Genomic DNA, 19,828 nt, shown 5'->3' with positions numbered 1-19,828 from the left:
GGTGTTCCACACAAAGATTCCCCTCTCAGGCAGGTGGCCAAGAACAACAGAAAGTGACCTGGAGCGACTAGACGGACAGCAATGCTCAGAATGCCCCAAATGCCTGCTAATCATGGTGACAAGGAATGAAGTCTCAGTGTGACCTCACTTATGCCGAGTGCCCAGAAGCAGCCAAGCTACAGACAGAAAGTAAGCTAGTGGTATTTCGATGTCAGGATGAGACGCTGGAATAAATGGCAATGACTGCGCATGGGCACAGGGGTTATAGGGGCCGATGATGAGAACATCCCACGGTTGACTCAGTGGTGGGTGCGTGAACTGTGAGTGTAAGAATCATGAGATTGTGTGCTTTTTTTTTTCCTCGTTTACATTTTCAATGCTATCCCAAAAGTCCCCCATACCCACCCCCGATTGTGTGCTTTTATGTTCAAGGGATGGGAGGCAAAACCAACATTTCACATCTGTTAAGCAAGCCTTGTATGGCTAAGCTGAGCCCTGGGTGTGAGTGCAGGCACACACACACACACACACACACACACACACACACACACCTTGGCAATAACAAGGCAACAACACAGAGAGGCCATCCTGTGCATTGGTGATGGTAAGTTTTTAAAATGCCACCACTGTGGATAACAGATGCAGGTCATTAGAAAACCAAAAGCCAGGCTGGAGAAACGACTCAGCGGTTAAGAGCACTGATTGCTCTCCCAGAGGTCCTGAGTTCAATTCCCAGCATCCACATGGTAGCTCACAACCATCTGTACTGGGGTCTGATGCCCTCTTCTGGTGTGTGTGAAGACAGGCTACAGTGTACTCATATACATAAAATAAATAAATCTTTTTTTAAAAGTTGTTTTTAAAAAAAGACAGAGGGCTGGTGAGATGGCTCAGTGGGTAAGAGCACCCGACTGCTCTTCCGAAGGTCCAGAGTTCAAATCCCAGCAACCACATGGTGGCTCACAACCATCTGTAACAAGATCTGACTCCCTCTTCTGGTTTGTCTGAAGACAGCTACAGTGTACTTACATATAATAATAAATAAATCTTTAAAAAAAAAAAATTTTTTTTTTTTAAAAAAAAAAAAAAAAATAAAAAAAAATAAAAAAAGACAGAAAGAAAATCAAAAGCCAGCCTTACCCTACAACCCGGCAAGCCTGGTGTGACATAGCCTTAAAGAATGGGAGCCAGGCCTCAAAAAATGTACACGCGAATCTGTGTTCACATCACCCACTGCTCAAGACAGCCAAGGGGCAGAAACAGCCCAGGCCATGTCAAACAGATGGCTGTTCAGCCTGGAAAAGTGGGGCAACCCTGACCCTTGGGCCTAAAATACAGACAAGCCCCGAGGGTGGGGTGCTAGACGGAAGAAATGTGTCACAGACAGATCAACACTGAAACATGCCTCGCACCACACGCACAGAGACAGTGTGGGCTCAGGGAGGGGCTGGAGGATGGCTCAGTGGCTGACAGCACCTGCTTGCTAAGCAGGAAGACAAGAGTTTCAGTCTCCAGCATCCACGTAAAACATGAAGCATGCCTGCACGTCCCTGTAACCCCAGAATGGAGTGGGTGGGAGTCGGGGAGGGCAGAGATGAGCAGACCCAACGAACTCAGTGGCCAGCCAGCCTCGCCCCAAGCAGCAAGCTTTCAGCTCAGTGAGAAATCTTGTCTCAAAGCAACAAGATAGGGAATAATATAGGAAGATAGTTGTTAACTTACCCTGGCTTGTATGTGCGCGAGAGCACACACACACACACACACACACACACACACACACACACACACACACACAGCATTGCAGGGGCTCAACAGAGCTGGTTCAATGCTTTAGAGCATATGCTGCTGTTACAGAGCACAGGAGTTCCTAGCGCTGGGATAATTAGCTCTCCGTAGCTGTAACTACAAGGGACCTGAATCTCTCTCTGGCCTCCTTGGCACCTCCACTCATGTATACATACCCACACACAGACATGCACACGCATATACATAATTAAGCTATAAAATAAATGTCCTTTCTAAGGATTGTCCATTTTATGAGTGCAGTGGGGCCCGCGGGGCCTGGGGGCAGGGCAGCTTGTTCTGTTTCTTAAGGTAACAGAACCTGGAGCCCTCACTACAGGTTCAGAGCAGGAGTGTGTTTGTGACTCCAAACTGCACACAGTTGAACATGGATACAACCATATGCTATGTGTACTTCACCACAACAAAAGAAAAATCTAGCATAAATATACTGTCCCTCTGGGACAGCAGTTGGGTGACAGGGATGAGGAACCGCAGGGATATTTCCCAGAATCAGACAAAGAGGCCTTCGTGGGTGGGGGGAGGGGGTCATGGCCTAATGGCACAGACAAATCATCAAGGTATTATAATAGACTGGGGAGACCAGGAGTCTGAAGAAATAGCTCAAGAGACCTACAGGACAGCAGTTCCCATAGTGACCAAAGCCATTGACAGTCTGCAGTGCCAAGGGCCCCCTGGAAAAATCAGAGTCAAAACGAAGGATGCAGGTACCGTAGGAGGTCCAAAAAGGGGACCATAGTGAAGAACGCCAGGCCTGGGGTGGCGGTTCATCTGATAAAGCGTGTGCCACACAAGCAGGAGGATCTGAGTTCGAGTTCTTAGCAAAAAAGGTCTGGGCATGGGGTTGTTCGCCCTCAATCCCAGATAGAGGATGGGCTCAGGATAACCCTGGGGCTCACTGGCCAGCCAGTCTAGCTGAATCTGTGAGTGGCGCTGCCTCCCTCAAGAAATAAGGTAGATAGCAACTGAAGGACAACACCCCGAGTTTACCTCTGGCTTCCACACACACTCAGACACAGAATCCACATGCAGACATAATTTGAGAAAAAAAAACTAGAAGACTAGGTGTGGTGATATATGACTCGTCTCAGCACTCTGGAGGTAGAGGCAGGAGAATTAGTAGTTCAAAGCCATCCTTGGCTATACAGTGAGTTCAAGGCCTGCTGGGCGGCATGAGACTGTCTCAGAAAAACCCAACAAAAGGCACGGGCCCCAAAGACAGCCGGCTAATTGGCGAGCATGTTTGTCCTCGGAACTCAGCACAACTGTTCCTCCTTCAGCTTCCCTCTGTTTTTCCCAATTTTCTTTCCTGGAGCTTGTTCTAATTTAAAACTGGAGAAAACCCAGTTTTACGAAACTTTTTAAAAAGCAACCGCCTTGCCAGGTTCCGTTTTAAGATGTTTCTAAAGTTCTGTGGCAGCTCAGTTGGCACAGGGCTTCTGAGCCCTGCAGAAGAGGATGCGTAGGGGCCTAGGCTGGGTCAGGCGGTGCCTGGCTGGCTCCCCAGTGGGAGCGCCAGGCCCAGATGTGCCCAGATGTGCTCATACTGGGGCAGACACAAGTGCTGCAGGTTCAGTAAACAGACACCTCCTGGGAGGGAGGGAGCCAGGAGACACTTCAAAGGTGGCTGGCAGGGAGGCTGCCCTCGGAGAATGGGGGTCACTAGGATTGTATGACAGCAAGCAAGCAGCTTCTGCGCTGGGAAACATGGAGGCTCCTTCCTTGCCAAGCCAGAAGGCGAGAGCTGCTGAGGCAACATCACAGGGGCTCAGTGGGATGGTTTGTTGGAGAGTTAATTATGAGAGCGACTCCAGGCTGCTCTGTGAGGACGGGCAGCAGAATTGGCCCCAGTGTACAGTGACAGGCATTAAACCACAACCACTAAGGCTCTTGTGAGCTCCAGGGCCAGTGAGGTTCCAGGGTGACAGTTTTGCTCCTAAGATCCAGGCCACCCTGTATACTGTTCTTCTACCTCAAATGCTGTCTTTCCCCAACTCCCTGACTACCTCTTATGCATCTCAGCCCAACACTGAGCACCTACTATATGCCAGACAAAGCCAAGCACATCCTGCGCGTGCGTGCACGCGCGCGCGCGCGCACACACACACACACACACACCAGTTCCATTGTGGTGCATGCTCCATTAACAAGATCCACTCCGTTAACGAGAAGGGGCCTCAACTCCACAAGCAAAAAGTCCATCTTTCTTGGCCCTCAGGCCCTCACAAAGGCCATGCAAAGCCAGGTACCCTTCTCCTAGGGCTCCCCTGGTGCCCAGGGAAACAGGACTTCTGGGAAGGGGCTAGAGATCCTGATAGAAACAAAGAGATGGGTTCAGCCTTTGATGGCTCAGATGTAGTGGCTGGCGTGACGAGGGCCACCTGAGTGAAGCACCAGGCTGCTAAGGCACATCTCCCCTACCAGCTGGGACACACAGCCTGACAAGACCTGGGCCTGCCATAAATCAAGCTGGCCGGCGTCTGGTGCTGACCTGGTGCGTAGGCCAGGCTTATTTTTGGAAGATGGAAACAAAACAAACTTTAATTACAGCCATCTGGGGATCCAGGAGGGGTGGGGCGAGGGTGGCGCCAAAGTGGGCAGCAAGGTTTGAGTTGGAACATATGGGCAGGCTAGACTGATACCCACCACTGGGAGCTGGTTCCAGTGATCCCAGGCCTGAGCCCCAGGGCCTGACACCCGCCATCAAGTTCTTCAGTTCCTGAGCTAGCTCTTGGCAGCCTTGGGCATTTGGAGTCATTGCGAAGAACTGGGTGCCCTCAGAGATCACAATCCACAGGGCCACAGGAACCAAACTGAACCAGGCCTGGCTCCATCACCTAACGGTCAAACTGTGAGTCTAACCAGGCAGGGGAAACAGGTTTTCTCTGGTGATTGCATAAGGCTTTGTGTCAAGATCATTCTGAGGTCGGTCGGTCCCGGCTGTGATCACTGGAGTCTACAGAATATACAAGTTTGCAAAGAAGGGGGATGGGCATTCCAGACCACCACAGCCGACCATAAATAAACACACGCAATAAACAGAGGCGGGGCGGAGGGATTGATGGAGAGAAGGGAATACAGAGAGTGAGCACTCTGGGAAACATTTATTATTGGGGTTGAAGAGGGCATTAAGTTGAGAAATACTTGCCTAAGTATATGGAGAGATGGGAGGGGGCGCTTTTCTTTAAGAAAAGTACAGAATACAAAATACATGGTCACAGCCATTTTTGAGTGTGCAGTCTGTGGTGTTAAGCACATCTGTGCTATAGTGCAGTTACCAACAATGTCTACCCTGTGGCTTCTGCAACTTCCCAAACTGCAAGTTTGTCCTCTTAAACATTAGCCTTCCACCCCCATCCTGAGCCCCAGGAAGCCCCATCCCATGTTCTGCCCCTATGAATCTGACAGCTCAGGAACCTTCTAGAAGGAGAATCATGATGTACTTGTCCCCTTGTGACTGGCTAGTGACCCCAGCGCTCACTCCTATTGCATCACACATCATTTTGCTTCATTTCTGGGTTAACACTGCTCTGTGGAGATGCTCAGGACTCGGGTGGGAAGCTCAGGTGGATGAACGAGGCCTTTGGGAAGACAGATCTTCTCAGAGGTGGGTCACGATTCCAGCATGTGAAGTAGGGCTTGCCTTGGAAGGGCCAGGGCCAGGGAGGGAGGAGGCTAGGTTTGGGAACAATGCCTCTAGAAGGACCAAACTTCACTCATCATTCCTCTACTTGTTCACTCCCTTGCTCCTGCTGAGGACACTGGATACCGGAGAGTCACTGATCAAATGCCTGACTTCTCTCTGACTAACTGGATAGCTCAGTGCCTCAGTTTCCCCATTTGCAAAATGAGAATAGCGATCTGAGGGCTAAGCGATCGGATGTCGGCAAGGCCCTTGAACACTGCCCACAAGTGACCATCAGCCACTGTTCATTCTGTGTGGTGATGGACTGACATTGGCCAAAAAGCCTGAGCAGGCAGGGGGCCTGGTGCTGGGTGTGGAATGAAGCTGTGAAACCAGGGACCCTTGTCCACTCCACGGAGGTTCAGAGCTGGAAATGGGACCACACCGGGCCAAGGCAGGAGTGCAAGCAAGTACAGCCCTTAAGGGAAGTTCAACCTGGGTAGACAGCGCAGGTTCCCCTAACACATCCCCAGAGCTTGGCATCTGGCACCCTGAGGTGCCCATTGACTTATGAGCTAGCCTGGGTTACCAGATGTTGAGGAGAGAGAGTGAACCTGTAGAAGCGAGGGAATTTATAGCAAGCCCCATGGGATGGGAAAGGAGAGCCTTTCATTGTCTGGACAGAGCCATGGTGGTAGTCAAAACAGGTTAGCTGGAAAGAGATTGTGGAGGCCCAGAGGCCACTCATTCCCCTCCCCCACTGAGGGACATTCTACCTTTGCAACTCCTACATCACTGTGGGAGGTCCTGAGGAGTGGGGACAAGGCCAGCTGGGCCTAGGGCCACTTCTGTGGGTGGCGGGATGCTATCCAACCCCACTGCCTTGACTCTTGACCTGCCTGGGCCTAGCATTCCAGCCAAATCCCCCAGGGAGGTGGAAGGAGGACACTGTCCCCAAGCTCTGGCCCTGGCCAAGGCAAACATCCCACCCAGTCCACAGGAAGGCACAGCTGAGCCAAGGCTCAGGAGACTTGGGAACTTTGGGGCACTCTGTGGGCTCCCCAGTCCAGTTCCTATCTAAGCCAGGCACCTCACCGTGGCTGTTAACCTCTACAGTTTTCAGCCTTCCTCTGAAGCCATCTAGGCTTGGAGGGTTTCAGATCTACGCAGCTGCCTCCATCTGCTCCCTTGGGCCTGGAGTGCTCTGGCTTCTTCTGGAGACTCTTTGCACCTTCAGGCCTTGAAAGGCCACTGTTCCCCACCCGTCCCCCAGTTGAGGCTTCTCTGCCCCATATGTATTCTCAGACTTAGGCTTTCCCCACATGGTCTTATGGCTAGCCTGCAGTGCTGGACATAGCTGTGTTCTTTCTTGGGGGGTGGGAATGGAGGTTTGAGAAAGGGTTCTCAATGACTGATAGTGCTGGCTGTTCTTGAGCTAACTTTGTAAGCTAGACTGGCCTTGAACTCAGAGATCCGCCTGCCTCTGCCTCCTGAGTGCTGGAATTAAAGGTGTGAGCCACCACAGCCCCGCTGTAGCTATATTCTAAGTCCAAGAGCAAAGGTCATGGGCTCCGTAGGTCTTGGCAGGTGGTGTTGGGGATGATCCTGCTATCTCACCCTGCATCTGGGGACTTAGAACCCAGTGGCATGTTTCTATGGTCCCAGAAGAGTCCTGATAGTCCAAGACAGGACACCAAGAGCCGCTGCACCGGGTTCTAGGATGGAGATGCAGAAAGCTCAGGGCTGACCTGACCCGTTTACTCCCTGTTCTAAGTGAGAGCAGCATAGACCTAGAGTTGAGCCCTGTGTGACCCCAGACAACCGACTTCATCCTCAGAGCCTCAGTTTCCCCACAAGTGAAGAATCAATTCCTCTAGGCTGAGAGGCTGGTCCTTGAACAGTCCGTCACCCCATGGCCCCTTCTGCTTTCCCTTGTCCCCATCCACCCCCTGCACCATCCCTGCCAGCCTCGCCAGGCATCAGTGAAGCCCTGAGAGCAGTCAGCTCCACCAGCCAGCCCCACTGTGGCCTTTCATCACAGACAGGAAGACCTGGCTCAGCAGCCACTGCGGGATAGGATCTAGACCAGATGTCAGGAGCTGCGGGGAGCTGGGAACGCTGTGACCTCCATCCCAAGCTGACCTCCGCCTCCTCTTCCCCCTGCTCTTCATCCCCACCCCACCCCCAGGAGACTCTGTCCAGAGCTGTCTTCTATTTTCCCCTCCTAAGAGCCTTCATGGAAGGGGAAGAGGGACCCAGCAAACAGGAGCAGCAGGAAAACAGAGGGGCTGTTACCAGCCCACCGCAGCTAACAGCCAAGACACTCTAGATTTCTGGATATTATGAGTCCATGGCTTAGCTGCAACAGATTTAAGACACCCAGCCCCAAAATGGGCCAGCACAGCTGGGACCTGGATCGAGATGTCTTTTGGAGCAGGGTGAGCCCTTATTCTCTGATACAGAGCCCATGCGCAGAGCTCAACCCCCACCCAGGGCTTCCAACACATACATGAGGATCATGATGGCCCCAATCTGAGCACCTGTAGCTGTCACACTGTCCTCAGAGACAGCAAGTCTTTTTGGTTGGTTTGTTTGTTTGTTTGTTTGTTTTTGTTGGTTTTGAGGAAGAGCTGAGGCTAGCCTAAAACTCCTGATTTTCCTGCCTCTGCCTCCCGAGTTCCATCAGTTTATGTAGAGCTGGGGATGGTGGAAGCCAGGGCCTGTGCATGCTAGGCAAACACTCTACCAACTGAGCTATTTCCCCAGCTCACTCTTGTCTCCACTGTACACGCAGGGAAGCTGAGGTGCAACACAGAGCACTGACTTCCTGGTAAACGGTTTTCTATGTCTGAGTCCTAAGTCCATTGCATGATATCTACCCTATCACAGATTTCAGACCCATCAAGAGAACTCTGAGCTGACCGAGTGCCCAGGATGCTGTGTGGCACTGCATCCATCCATCCATCCATCCATCCATCCATCCATCCATCCTTTCACGGTACAATCTCTTCTGTGCCTCATGCCCGTGTGTGTGATGCCTTTGCTCACACGGATCTGTGGGTTCCAGAGGCTGCTTGTTGCAGCATCTAAGGCTGCAGGAGCTGCATCAGGCAAAGCCCAGCAGTGTGTAAACAGGGCAAACACAGGGTTCCCACTCTGACCACATGGCCCTGGTGCCCAAGGCTAGAGTTCCCTCCTTGGCATCTGGATTTCATGGGCACGTGTGACAGCCTTTGTTAGGGAACACAGTGTCTCCTTCCCTGCCCCAGATTCCTCCCATGGCCTTGAGGTCCTGCCAGCCCCATTGGCCACCACCTCCCCTAGCTTCCTGCTTCCTGTCTGGGCAGACCCCACCCCATCCAGGCTCCAGACAGTAGAGAGAATGTGTCCTCACCCCTGGGAACTGGGTTTGGGATACAAAGGGAATGTGCCTGCCTATGCTGCTGAAGGGGTTAAATATTCTTCCCACCTCCCTTTTCTGAGGACAAAGCTGTGGTGCCAGGGCTTTGCCACCCATGGCTAGGAAGAGCCAGTGTAGTCGTGGGTGGTACAGCACATGCCAAGTTTATATTCTGACCTCCATTGCACAGGAATGTGTGGGTCCTGACTGTCATTTAGCAGCTGTGTGTCTCTGCACAAAGCACTTAACCTCTCTGAGCCTCCAGCTTTTCACTGGGGCATAGTTTCATTAGATGTTATCCAAACTCTGCTCCTGATGTACCTTGGACTTTCAGAGGCGTGCTGAGGATGTATGTAGCTCAGGGGAAGAGTGCTTAGCTCACAGGCTTCATTCTGCGGCTGTAAGCTGCTCTCAAATGAGATCCAGTAACAAAATGTATGAATATTGGCCCTTACTAGGATACACCAAGGTTAGAAATCGCCTCAGGTCACGTTTAGTGTCAAAATGAGTTATGAAAATACCAAATCCAAGTTATCAAACCTTTGGAAGATTTACACAGTATTCAGGACATAGCAAGGAACCTGAGGAGATCGCTGGGCTCATCTGAACTTGGAGTGGGTAGAGAATAGTCCAGTTTCAAGGTAGAAGTGGACCCCTGGGTTCCCAGCCTCAAGGGCCTTGTGCTCCCTCATCTTGCCTCAGTCTGGGTGGAGCAATCAAGAACAATGCGGAGGGGCCACTCGAAACGCCCAGGCTGGCTATCCAGTGGCAGGAAGAAACTGGCTGTCCTGCCCAGGGTACTACAGCATTCACATTTGGTGGCAACTGCCCTAACGCCCATTCCCAAACTGCTCACAGCGTCAGAGGTCCGTCCACAGGGCATCGAAGCTGACCGGATTACAAGTTCGGGTCTTAGAGGATGGATCAGATAGATCATCATGGAAGTATGACCCCCACCTTCCTTAACAGTTCTTCCAGGGAATTGTTGCTGTACCCAGTTCCACAGCTGAGGGGAGCCTTCTGCTCCCCCAAGCCCTTAGGGGAGCCCCCTGGGCTGACCTCTTGCTACCCAGGGCTTGCAGGTTCTGACTCCTTACCCGTGGGGTGCTGCAGTCTGCCCCAGCGTGCACAGCCCTCTGCCTGGGCCTCCATGGTTTGGATATAAGGTGACAGGGTGCATGCTTACCTAAGCTCAAGGTCAGGTTAACAGAGGTGGGGTACTGCACCCCGAAGGCCATGGATGGGCTCTGCCACCAGGTGCTGTCATCGGGGCTGTGGAAGTCTGTGAGGTAGGAGGCGTCGTGGCGTCGTCCGGGGTCAGCATCGTCGCAGCGCTGGCACTGTAGCCCAGCCCCTGGTGCCCCCACGTGTGGACAGAAGTCCTCCGGGGGCCGTCCGCACGTGTGGGAGGCCTCGGCGCGTCGGCCGAACGCCGCGTTCTCGAACTCAGGCAGACAGCGCTGTGCGCGTCCCACACCGTCGTAGCAAGAGCCCATGTCCGCGCCTGCCGCGAAGTGTGTCTCCTGAATCACCAGCGCCATCGATGCCACCGTTGCCAGGAGGGACAGGACCCTGGATACAGCCATGGTCCTCGCCCCGCTCTGCACTGCTCCGGGATCCACTCTACGCTGCGGTCTGCGCTTAGCCCCTCTGCGCTCCACTGGCCCCTGGAGTCCTCCCCTGCAGGCGGAACCCGACGGCATCTGAGGGCGGGACCCATGCAGGCGACACCCCACCATCCGAGCTCCGTCCCTTCGTGCTCACCCCCACCTGCTGGACGTGCCTGGGAGTGCCTGCTTGTTCTGGCTGGGTCGTGGACTCGGGAACTGTGAACCTGGCTCCACAGTCCTCCCTGCAAAATGGTCTCGGTAGAGACACCAAGTTATTCTGCTAATGCGGCTCTTCTATGGAAGCTCTGCACTTGTGTACCTTCCTGAGCTGAAAGGCAAGACAAGCGCAGGTCTTCACCTGACAGAATGACCTTTGGCAGTTTTCCTCCGTACCTGTCCAGTGTTCTCTGTCAAAAGTGTTGCGCTCCTGGCGTCTCCTCCCAAAGCAGATATTGTCACCTGGGATTTATCAAAAGGCTTCCTCTTATCAACAGAGGCCTCCCCTTCTCTCCACCAAACTAATGTCCTTCCCAAGGCACCTTCTGGCCCTTGTAGACAGTAAAACAAAATGATCCCATGGGAGCGGGACACCGTCAGATTCCCACAGCCACGGTTGGATAGATCCAGTAAGACTCCAACCCTGCATGAAAGTTATGATCAGGGTTAAGGAAGTGGTTCTCTTGGGGTCTGGCATGGGTAGTCAGGGGTACAGGGCAAATTGTGGTAGGGAGCCTTGTGCTAGCCCCCTCTGGGGCCTCCTTCCTTACACTGCTAGCTAGATACAGGATCACAAGGACACCTTGAGAGGAGGACAAAGGCAAGTTTGGGATGAAAATGGACTCCTGTTGCTGTGGACGCGGACCACCAAGGAGGCCCATGTTCTTTGCCTCTGTCTGCAGAGCAGACTCCTGCACCCCTAATATCTCTTAATCAAGGGCTCAGCTTGGGTGAGGTCCTTAGATACTGTCTCAATTCAACCTACAAGGCTTCTATTGATTTCCTTGAGAGACTGAGTAGGCGAGAGACCCACACTGCACAACACAGAAGCCATTAGTCACATGATATCTGGGCCCCTTCTGTATCACCCATGGGGCTGTGGCAGAGCCCACACCTTGTCTCACTAAGACTGCCCCCGAATCTTCTCCTTCTATCTGCCTTTGCAGCCAGGGTCCCTGGAGCTAGCTTCTGTCCTTCTGGACGAATATTCTGGTATACATGAGGTCCCAGAGAAAGAAGGTTTCTCTACATATTTCACTTCTATAGCCTGTGTTGAGATCCCTGTGTGCTAACCATAGCCCTAATGGTGCACGCATGTGCACACGAGCACACACACACACACACACACACACCTCTGCTGCAGTCAGCACCAGCTGTACTGTAGTGACAGTGGCTTCCCTGGGAACAGTGTTCTGTGTGGCAGCCTCTGAGGTCCCTCCAACCTTCCACTGAGCACATACAACAGAAATTTCTAAGCATCGGGGCAATATGTGCTGCTCAACTCCCAGATCATTGAAAATAATCACTATAGCGAAGCCAAGAGCTGCTAAGAAATAGCTCCAGGACCCTGCAAGGCTGGCTAGTCTGGGCTCTGGCGAGCAGGGCCTCTGTCCGTCCTCTCTGTGCTTGGGCAGGATGCAAAGGTCTCACAGCCCAATAAGAGGGATGGTGCTTGTCACATCATAGCTACTAATGATGGGCTGACCAGCCAGCCACAGCAGCTGGCATACCAAAGTGGGGACTTAGGAGAGGGAGCCGTGACCAGTTCCACATGGTCAGGGTAGGCTTCCTAAAAGAGGTTAAGTTGGGCAGAATGATCAAGGAAAGACGATCACAGAGGTGTTGTACATTTGTCAAGGCCAGGAGGCTAGCAAGCCGGCCATCATGTTGGCATGCAGGGCAGGGGCTGGTGATGGGGCTTGGGTGGTAGCAGTCCCATGGCATGAACTTGTCTTTGTCCTGTACAGGGCTTCAGGCTGAGTACTGTCAAGGGGCAGGAGCCGGATGTGTTTCACTCTGGTATCCTCAAGATCTGCACCCTGCAGCAGCCAGGGCATGTTTGTGGGGTACACAGAACTCCAGGCTGGTTTTGGGTCCCGGGCTGGAAGTGATGGCCTCTTTCAGGACCTGCTGGATGGCCACCAAACGGGCCAGCATTCCTGAACGTCTGTCTTTCCTTGGCTGGTGATCTCAGTGGAGGTTTCAGTGGTGCCTCAGGTTCCCTGCTTTGCTTTTCTCTAAGTCTCTAAGTCTCTAAGGTGTTCCATGTCAACCACCTGGTGGCGACATTGGCTGCAGTACAGGGACAGGCCTCTCTTGCCTCCTAGAAGGCAAAAATGTGGTGGCCCGTGGTTGCACTGCTGTGTGGAATTGACCAGCAACCAGCCAAGAAGCCAGACGGAGATGGGAATGGAGTCCAGGGCCGGTTGCCTGTCTCAGCTCCACAAACTGTTCCCTTGACTCTCTACCAGACCTGTCCCTTGCCACCTAGGGACAGCATGCCAGATTAGGCTATATAATCTGGTGGATTGGCAGACTCCAGGGGAGTCTCAGAGACAAGAGTGACTCCCAGGAGCACACAGCTGGAGGCCGGCAGAGTCAAGTCTCCAATCGCCTCCGGGATGGCAGCCATCTTGTATTTGCTCTCCAGGACAGACACCGTCAATCCTGGGGAGTCTCTTCCCAGGCAGAAGGGTGGGTGCTCAGAGTTCAGGCTCCGGGAGAGCCCCAGTGGAGGGGAAGTGCATCAGGTGGCTTTCACCCATCCCTCCTGTGAGGGCTTTGTGGCTGAGTCTTAGGATCCAAGGTAAAGTCTTTGAGGTCTGGCTCTAGCTGCACAAAGCGGGGAAACGGCCCTTAGCGGGGAAGTGGCTTGCTTAGGACACGTCAGGGCAGTAAGAGACCAAGTAAGAAGACCAACCATTGTATGGTTGTTTCTTCTTAGGAGAGGGTTTGGGGAGGGCACAGAATCCTGAGTGCCTCCAAGACACAGGGATATATGTGCACCCCCAAAGTCTTAGGACTTTCTAGATATGGGGGACAAAATGGCAATTTAACTGTACCAGCTGGAAAGGGATTGGTGGGACAGCTAAGGACTGCCCATGTGCAATGCTGGACCTTGAGAGGGCGTGGCCACCTGTCCGTCAAGGAGCCTGTGCTCCTCCCATTTCACCGAATTCAGGATTCACTCACACATTCAACCCTCTTGAGACGAGGGGTCTACCCTGGGCTATTCTGGGGTCTACCCTGGGCCATTCTGTTAAAATGAGGCTTAAAAGGGCCACACTATGGCTCAGTAGTGGAGTACCTGCTGAGAATGTGCAAGGCCCAGGGTTCCAACACTACAGGAAAAGACAAGGCAAGAGGAGGGGCTGAGGAGGGCCTACCACTCTGGCCCAGTGTCTGTCCCCTGAAGCCAGGACCCCAGTAGTGTATCCCCAAACCCACAGGAGCTCCAGACCACATGGCCTATCTCCCTCTAACCTGAAGCTTTGAGGCCCAATCTCTGAGCCCTGCATGACAGTTCCTGCTTTGAGGAGTGGAAGCCTCCTACCCCGAGTGCATGCACCCCTGAGGGGACCATGCAGGTACTGGCTTCTCAGTGCACTGTCACAAGGTCTGCTGGCTCTGTATCCCAGCTTCTCCAGGAGAGTTTTGTTTGGGATCCCTGTGAGAACAGCAACCTGGGAGGGAAAGGGATAGTGAGGACAGAGCTTCCGTACCTTAAAGAGCAAGAGATGGGAAGGGACAAAAAGATGGGGTGCAGAGAGCAAGAAAGGCGAGGCTGGGCTGGCAAGGGGACAGCATGAAGCCAGTGGAGCCTTGCTCTAGGCAAGGGCAGCAATAGTGAGCACATGGTAGAACACAGAATAGCACAGGGTAGACCCTCCCCATCCCTAGAGGGTTAAGGGGGGGGACTTAGGTGTTTGTACAGGGTTCAGGCCCTCTGTTTGGGCTCCCCTCCCAAAGCCCACCTACCAAGGGTTAAAACCTTCCAGGCAAGGAGGGGGGAGCAAAGCCTGCGTTGTTCTGATTTGCTTAATGAACGTTAATTAAGGAGACAGAAGATAGCTGATTCTTCCAGGACAGAGATGAAAGACCCGTTAATTAAATCTAGGGAGCTGCTGGAGCTGCTGATCCTTCCTGACAGGGCTCAGCCTGCTGGGGCTCGGGGTCCAGTACCCCAGAGGAGACCATGCTCCTCAGCCCAGCCTAGGCTTCTGTCCTGGATGCCTAGGGAGGAGGTCAGGGCTGAGCCCTGACACACTGAGGCCCTTTGGGTGGAGCCATACCTCAGTTTCCCTTCTTGAACAATGAATGCTGTGCTCAGCTCCAAGCCTATGTATGGTTACCCACATGCCTGTGCCTCAGTTTTCCCTTCTGTTAAGTAGGGTACCACTTGCTATGCATGTAGCTTCAAGAGCAGGGGGAAAGAATTGGACTTAGGGTCTGCCATGGGCTTAGATGTGGGAGGAGCCCTACAAGGCCCCACCTTGCTGGGCAGCAGCGAACCCAGGAGCATCCTGCAGGGTTGCTGCAGGGTCAGGGTCGGCCTTTCTGCTCTGCTCTGAGGCATTCACTCCTCCATGACCACTTGCTCTGTGCTCACCCAAGGGCCAGGGCTGCCACAGTGCAGGAGGCATGGACTGTCAGTGACTTCATTAACTTCCCTGGAAAATCAGGGCAACAGGGAGACATGGCCTAGGAAGCAAGCACAGATTCAATGGTTATGTGTCTGCTCCTGAGCCTGAAGGAGTTCCCAGGGAGGCACAAGGCAGGGCAATCAGGGAAGTTCCTGTAGGAGGTAGCATCCTAGAAGAGATGGGATGAGGACGGTAACATAGAGAGGGAGGGGTCGGACAGAGTGGAGTGGACAGGATCCTTCAGCTGTCACCTCTGGAAGCATCTCACTGCAGGGAGCTAACACTGTCAGACAGGCAGAGGGACAGGACTGTCCTGGGGGCATGTCACCACTCAGCCCAGCAAATGTCTCAGTTGTTCTGTTGCACTCAGCCACCTCCCTCCCGAAATGTGGGATGAGTCAGCTTGGGGGTCCAGAGAGATGAGAAAGGTACTCCTGAAGATGCAGTCTGGATGCAGCGGTCCAAGGGCCGAGTGCGGTGGAAGTATCCTATCACTTGGAGGACCTGGAGAATAACACAGTAATTTAACTATGAGTTATGTGTCAATTCCATCAGTCAGGGTGAAGAGGAGGTGCCAGGCCTGGTCTAGAGAGGTCAAGGAAGGCTTCCTGGAGGAGGTGAAGTCTCCATTGAGGCCCAGAGAAGGTGGGAGGATTGGGGAAGAGCATCCAGGCAGAGGGAACAGCCATGTAAGAGGCTCAGACGTCAGAGAGAAATGAAGGGGAGTTGTGAGAGGCTAGTGAGGTATGAAGCAGAAAGTGGGCAGTGCACAAGTGCCCAGAGGAAAGCAAGGGGTGTGGGGCTGAGAACTGCCTTCCTGACGGCTCAGGAAGCCAGGTGGTGTGGAATGGCCACACCAATGCAAAGGTGAGCTGATAAGATGCTCCCTGGCTGCTACGAGCAGGGGGAGAAGCTAGGTACTCACTCCTCACAAACCAGGAGTGGGCTAGGAATCTAGTAAAGACTGGTGGCCTAGGCAGGGCAGGTAGGGACCAAGGGAGCAGTGCGGCCCGAGCACGGAGGTGCGAGGTGTCCGTGGTAGGAAGGGAAGTGGAAGCATGCATGCATATGTGTGTGTGTGTGTGTGTGTGTGTGTGTGTGTGTGTGTGTTCCTGACTGCTGCCTGGGAGGGGTTGTGGGCCCAATACTGAGATGCAGGTTAGTAGCAAGGAACACACACGGCCTAGAGAAGACAGAGCAGAGAGCATTTGTGAGAAGTGTCTAGAAGCTGCTCTGTGTGTTCTTGGGCAAGTTTGCATCCGTCTTTGGGCCCCAGAGTTCCTAGCTATCTGCTGAAGGATCCTCTGAGGCTGGGTTAGGGGCAGCTTTGGGATCCAGGCTGAGACCCAGCTCCTCACTGGTCTTCTAGAAAAGACTGTGGGTCTGACACATTCTAGGGAAGGTATACATGAGGTGCTCAATTAATCACACAAGATAAAGAACAGTGAATGGATGAACCTTTGCGAGAACAGAAAGCTGGCCCCATGCTGGGAGAAAGAAAGAAGCAGGCAAGGTGGCTCCCACCGCCCACGGTGGGGTTTTCCCCAGAGACCCTGGCCCTTCAAAGGGGAAGTGAAGGCCAAGGGCAAGGGGGGCGGGGAGCTGGCAAGCGCTTGACGGAAGTGATATAGAGCCGCCTCTGCCTTCACGTGGCTTTATTTTGAAAACGTGAACTTTACAAATGTCAGAGGAAAGGCGAGCTCCGGTCTGGGACTGCGCCGGGAACCGCTTAGCATTTGCATGGCTTTGCTAATGGGTCTCTTCTGGGTGGTGGGAAATTTATGTCCTGCCTGCTGGGGCCCCTGCTGAAGGCTAAGGCCAGGGGACATACAAAATAAAACAGTGTGGCTGCCAGATCTGAGTTCTCCTGCAGGCGGCAAGCAGAGATGGGTAGCAATGGAAGCAGGTGCGCTGTGCTGTTGAAACCCGAGGTCCCGCCTCCTGCCCGGCATGGTCACTGGATCCCTCCTCAGGATGGTCCTGTCAGGAAGGACATTAGCTCCATGTTACAGGAGTGGGAAACAGGCACCCAGAAGCCAAGCGACTCATACAGTCAGAGAGCTAGGCTCTCCCATAACTCACCTTCCACTAGTGCAGGGCTCTCAACCTTTCTGATGTTGCGAGTCTTTGATACAGTTTCTCCTGTTGTGCTGACCCCTAACCATAAAATTACTTCATAGCTACTCTTTTTTTCTTTCTTTCTTTCTTTCTTTCTTTCTTTTTTTTTGGTTTTTTGAGACAGGGTTTCTCTGTGTAGCCTTGGCTGTCCTGGAACTTACTCTGTAGACCAGGCTGGCCTCGAACTCAGAAATCCGCCTGCCTCTGCCTCCCGAGTGGAGTGCTGGGATTAAAGGCATGTGCCACCATTGTCCAGCTTCATAGCTATTTCTTGTTTTTGTTTTTGTTTTTTTTCGAGACAGGGTTTCTCTGTGTAACCCTGGCTGTCCTGGAACCCACTTTGAAGACCAGGCTGACCTCAAACTCAGAAATCCGCCTGCCTCTGCCTCCCAAGTGGTGGGATTAAAGGCGTGTCCCACCATGCCCGGCTCTCATAGCTACTTCTTAACTGTAATTTTGCTACTGTTATGAATCATAATATAAATATCAGATATACAGGATATTTGATATGCGACCCCTATGAAAGGGTCCTTTGACCTCCAGGGGGTCACGAACTACTGGCTTTAGGATCACTTAGCGTTGCCGCCAGCATCCTTGGATCTGTGTTTCGGGAGCTCCTGCTGGGCCCTGGGTAAGCACACAGCACCCAAAGCCATCCTTGTCCTCACCATGGGGTCTCAGCTGAAGTTGCCACCTTCCTGGGTGGCTTCCTGGTCTTTGTTTGCAGCCTGTTTTTCTTAGGTGATTTGTCTTTAAAAAAAGAGTTAAGGAGCGTGGGACTCCCCAATGGGCCTAAGGGCAGGGACAGCATTGGGGACACATGGTTTGTGGGATCTGTGTTTGTGTGAATGTCATGTGTCTGTACATGTGGGCCTGACACCTTTGAAGGTGGTAGGCATGGTGTATGCAAATGCATTTGGAAGAATATGTGTGTGTGTGTTATGTGGACCTATAAACACATGAGACATATGTATTCTGTGTGTTTATGTGTGCTGTGGAAGGATGTGGTATGGTGAGTGCATGCACAGAGTATGTAACATGGGTGTGTGTGCCCATGTGTGAACATGAGGTGTGGCATGCAGGTGTGCGTGCTTGTGGTGTGTCTGTGGTGTGTGGATGTCTGTCCGAGACTCTGCTGTACATGACACACATGTGCTGTATGTGTCTATGCACCAAAGCAACCCCAGGTCCTGCTTTGCCCTATCACAATCTGGGACCCTGTCAGCACAAGGGATAGTCCTGGGTGCCAGCTACTGGGCATTCTGTCACCACCAAAAGGGGGTCATTGAGGGTGGGACAGTGCTGGTTCCCATGGCCATTAGTGCTTTGCACTGTAAGTGCTATGTTTGCACCTCGTGTATCTGGGCTCTTCTTGCCTCTAAAGAAACCCCAAGTGGGTGGCACTCCTTCTCAGAGCACTGCGTGTGGGTGACTCAGCCTGGGTCCTGGGGCTCAGTGCCCTGCAGAGGAGGGCAGGTTATTCCTGCCAGGAGCAAAGCCTCCTGTCAGGCCGCCTGGCATGCATACAGGAGAGCCTGACAGGTGACAAATGTCACGGGCCTGAGGTGCTCTCTGCCCACTCGAGAGTTGGGACACCCTCTCCTTAGCCTCAAATGGAGGTAGAAAGAGGGACATCACGGGCTGGTGGCAGGCAGAGGACAGGCAGGGCAGGCTGCCAACTGAGGCCCCTAAATAACCGACTGACCGGCCCTTCTGCAGCTCATCCCAGCCGGGGGACAGGCTCCGGCTTCATAATGTGTGATCGATGGGCCTAATATGGGATTGGAGACGCCGGGCTGGCAGCCCCGGCCTGGCCTGCCGGCTGCCATTCGCCCATATATTTATTTATTTATGGGTTCTCCTCGATGGCAAAAGTCCAAAAACAATAAAAGAAATTGAATTGCATATCAGATAGGACATCAGAGGGAGATACGGCCATAAATCGCACCGTATTTATTCCATAAATATCAGTGCCTCGCGAGTAGCCAGCGCCTGTTACCAAGTTATAATCAGAATCTGGTCCCCCTTGACACTCACTGCCAGCCCCTCCCCATAGGACAAACAGGCTGGATCCCCAAAATACATAACAATTTGTTCAGGCCACCTGCCCCCATTGAGGCAGGCATCTGCTCACCCTGCCTGCCCCACCCAAAGAAATACTTATGCTACAAGAAAAGATAGGAAGTAGGTGTAGTGACAGGCTGACAAGTTCCAAATGCACAGAGCAAGGTGGGGTTGTAGGTAGTGTCCCCAGAGCTTCTGTCCCCTGGTGGCTCGTTTACCACAAACTGAGAGCTAAAGTACCACTTTCTTTCTCTGTGCCACTCTTCGTGTGGAGCCTGGATAGCCCACCATTGCCATAATGATATGCCACACAGAGGATACTCTTAAGAGGATAACTAAGAGACATTCTTAGAAAGAAGAAAAACCTTGCTGGGTGTGGTGGCACACACCTTTAATCCCAGCACTCGGGAGGCAGAGGCAGGTGGATTTCTGAATTTGAGGCCAGCCTGGTCTACAGAGTGGGTTCCAGGACAGCCAGGGCTACACAGAGAAACCCTGTCTTGAAAAACCAAAAAAGAAAAAGGAAAAGAAGAAGAAGAAGAAGAAGAAGAAGAAGAAGAAGAAGAAG

At 52.8% G+C, this 19,828-nt stretch overlaps 1 protein-coding gene across 1 annotated transcript in view; it reads right to left on the bottom strand.

The window, feature by feature from the left end:
- Lamc3 (laminin gamma 3) overlaps positions 1–10,477 on the bottom strand; it is a 61,803-nt gene extending 51,326 nt beyond the window's left edge. Inside the window, exon 1 of the mRNA NM_011836.4 lies at positions 10,015–10,477. Within this exon, the coding sequence (NP_035966.2) occupies positions 10,015–10,414 (400 nt within the window). The 5' untranslated portion in view covers positions 10,415–10,477. The remainder of the gene's footprint in view (positions 1–10,014) is intronic.
- Between the last annotated feature and the right edge of the window lie 9,351 nt (positions 10,478–19,828).

Source organism: Mus musculus, chromosome 2 (genome assembly GCF_000001635.26).
Source record: "Mus musculus strain C57BL/6J chromosome 2, GRCm38.p6 C57BL/6J".
Classification (NCBI taxonomy): domain Eukaryota; kingdom Metazoa; phylum Chordata; class Mammalia; order Rodentia; family Muridae; genus Mus; species Mus musculus.
This window is presented reverse-complemented; position numbering and strand designations above follow the sequence as displayed.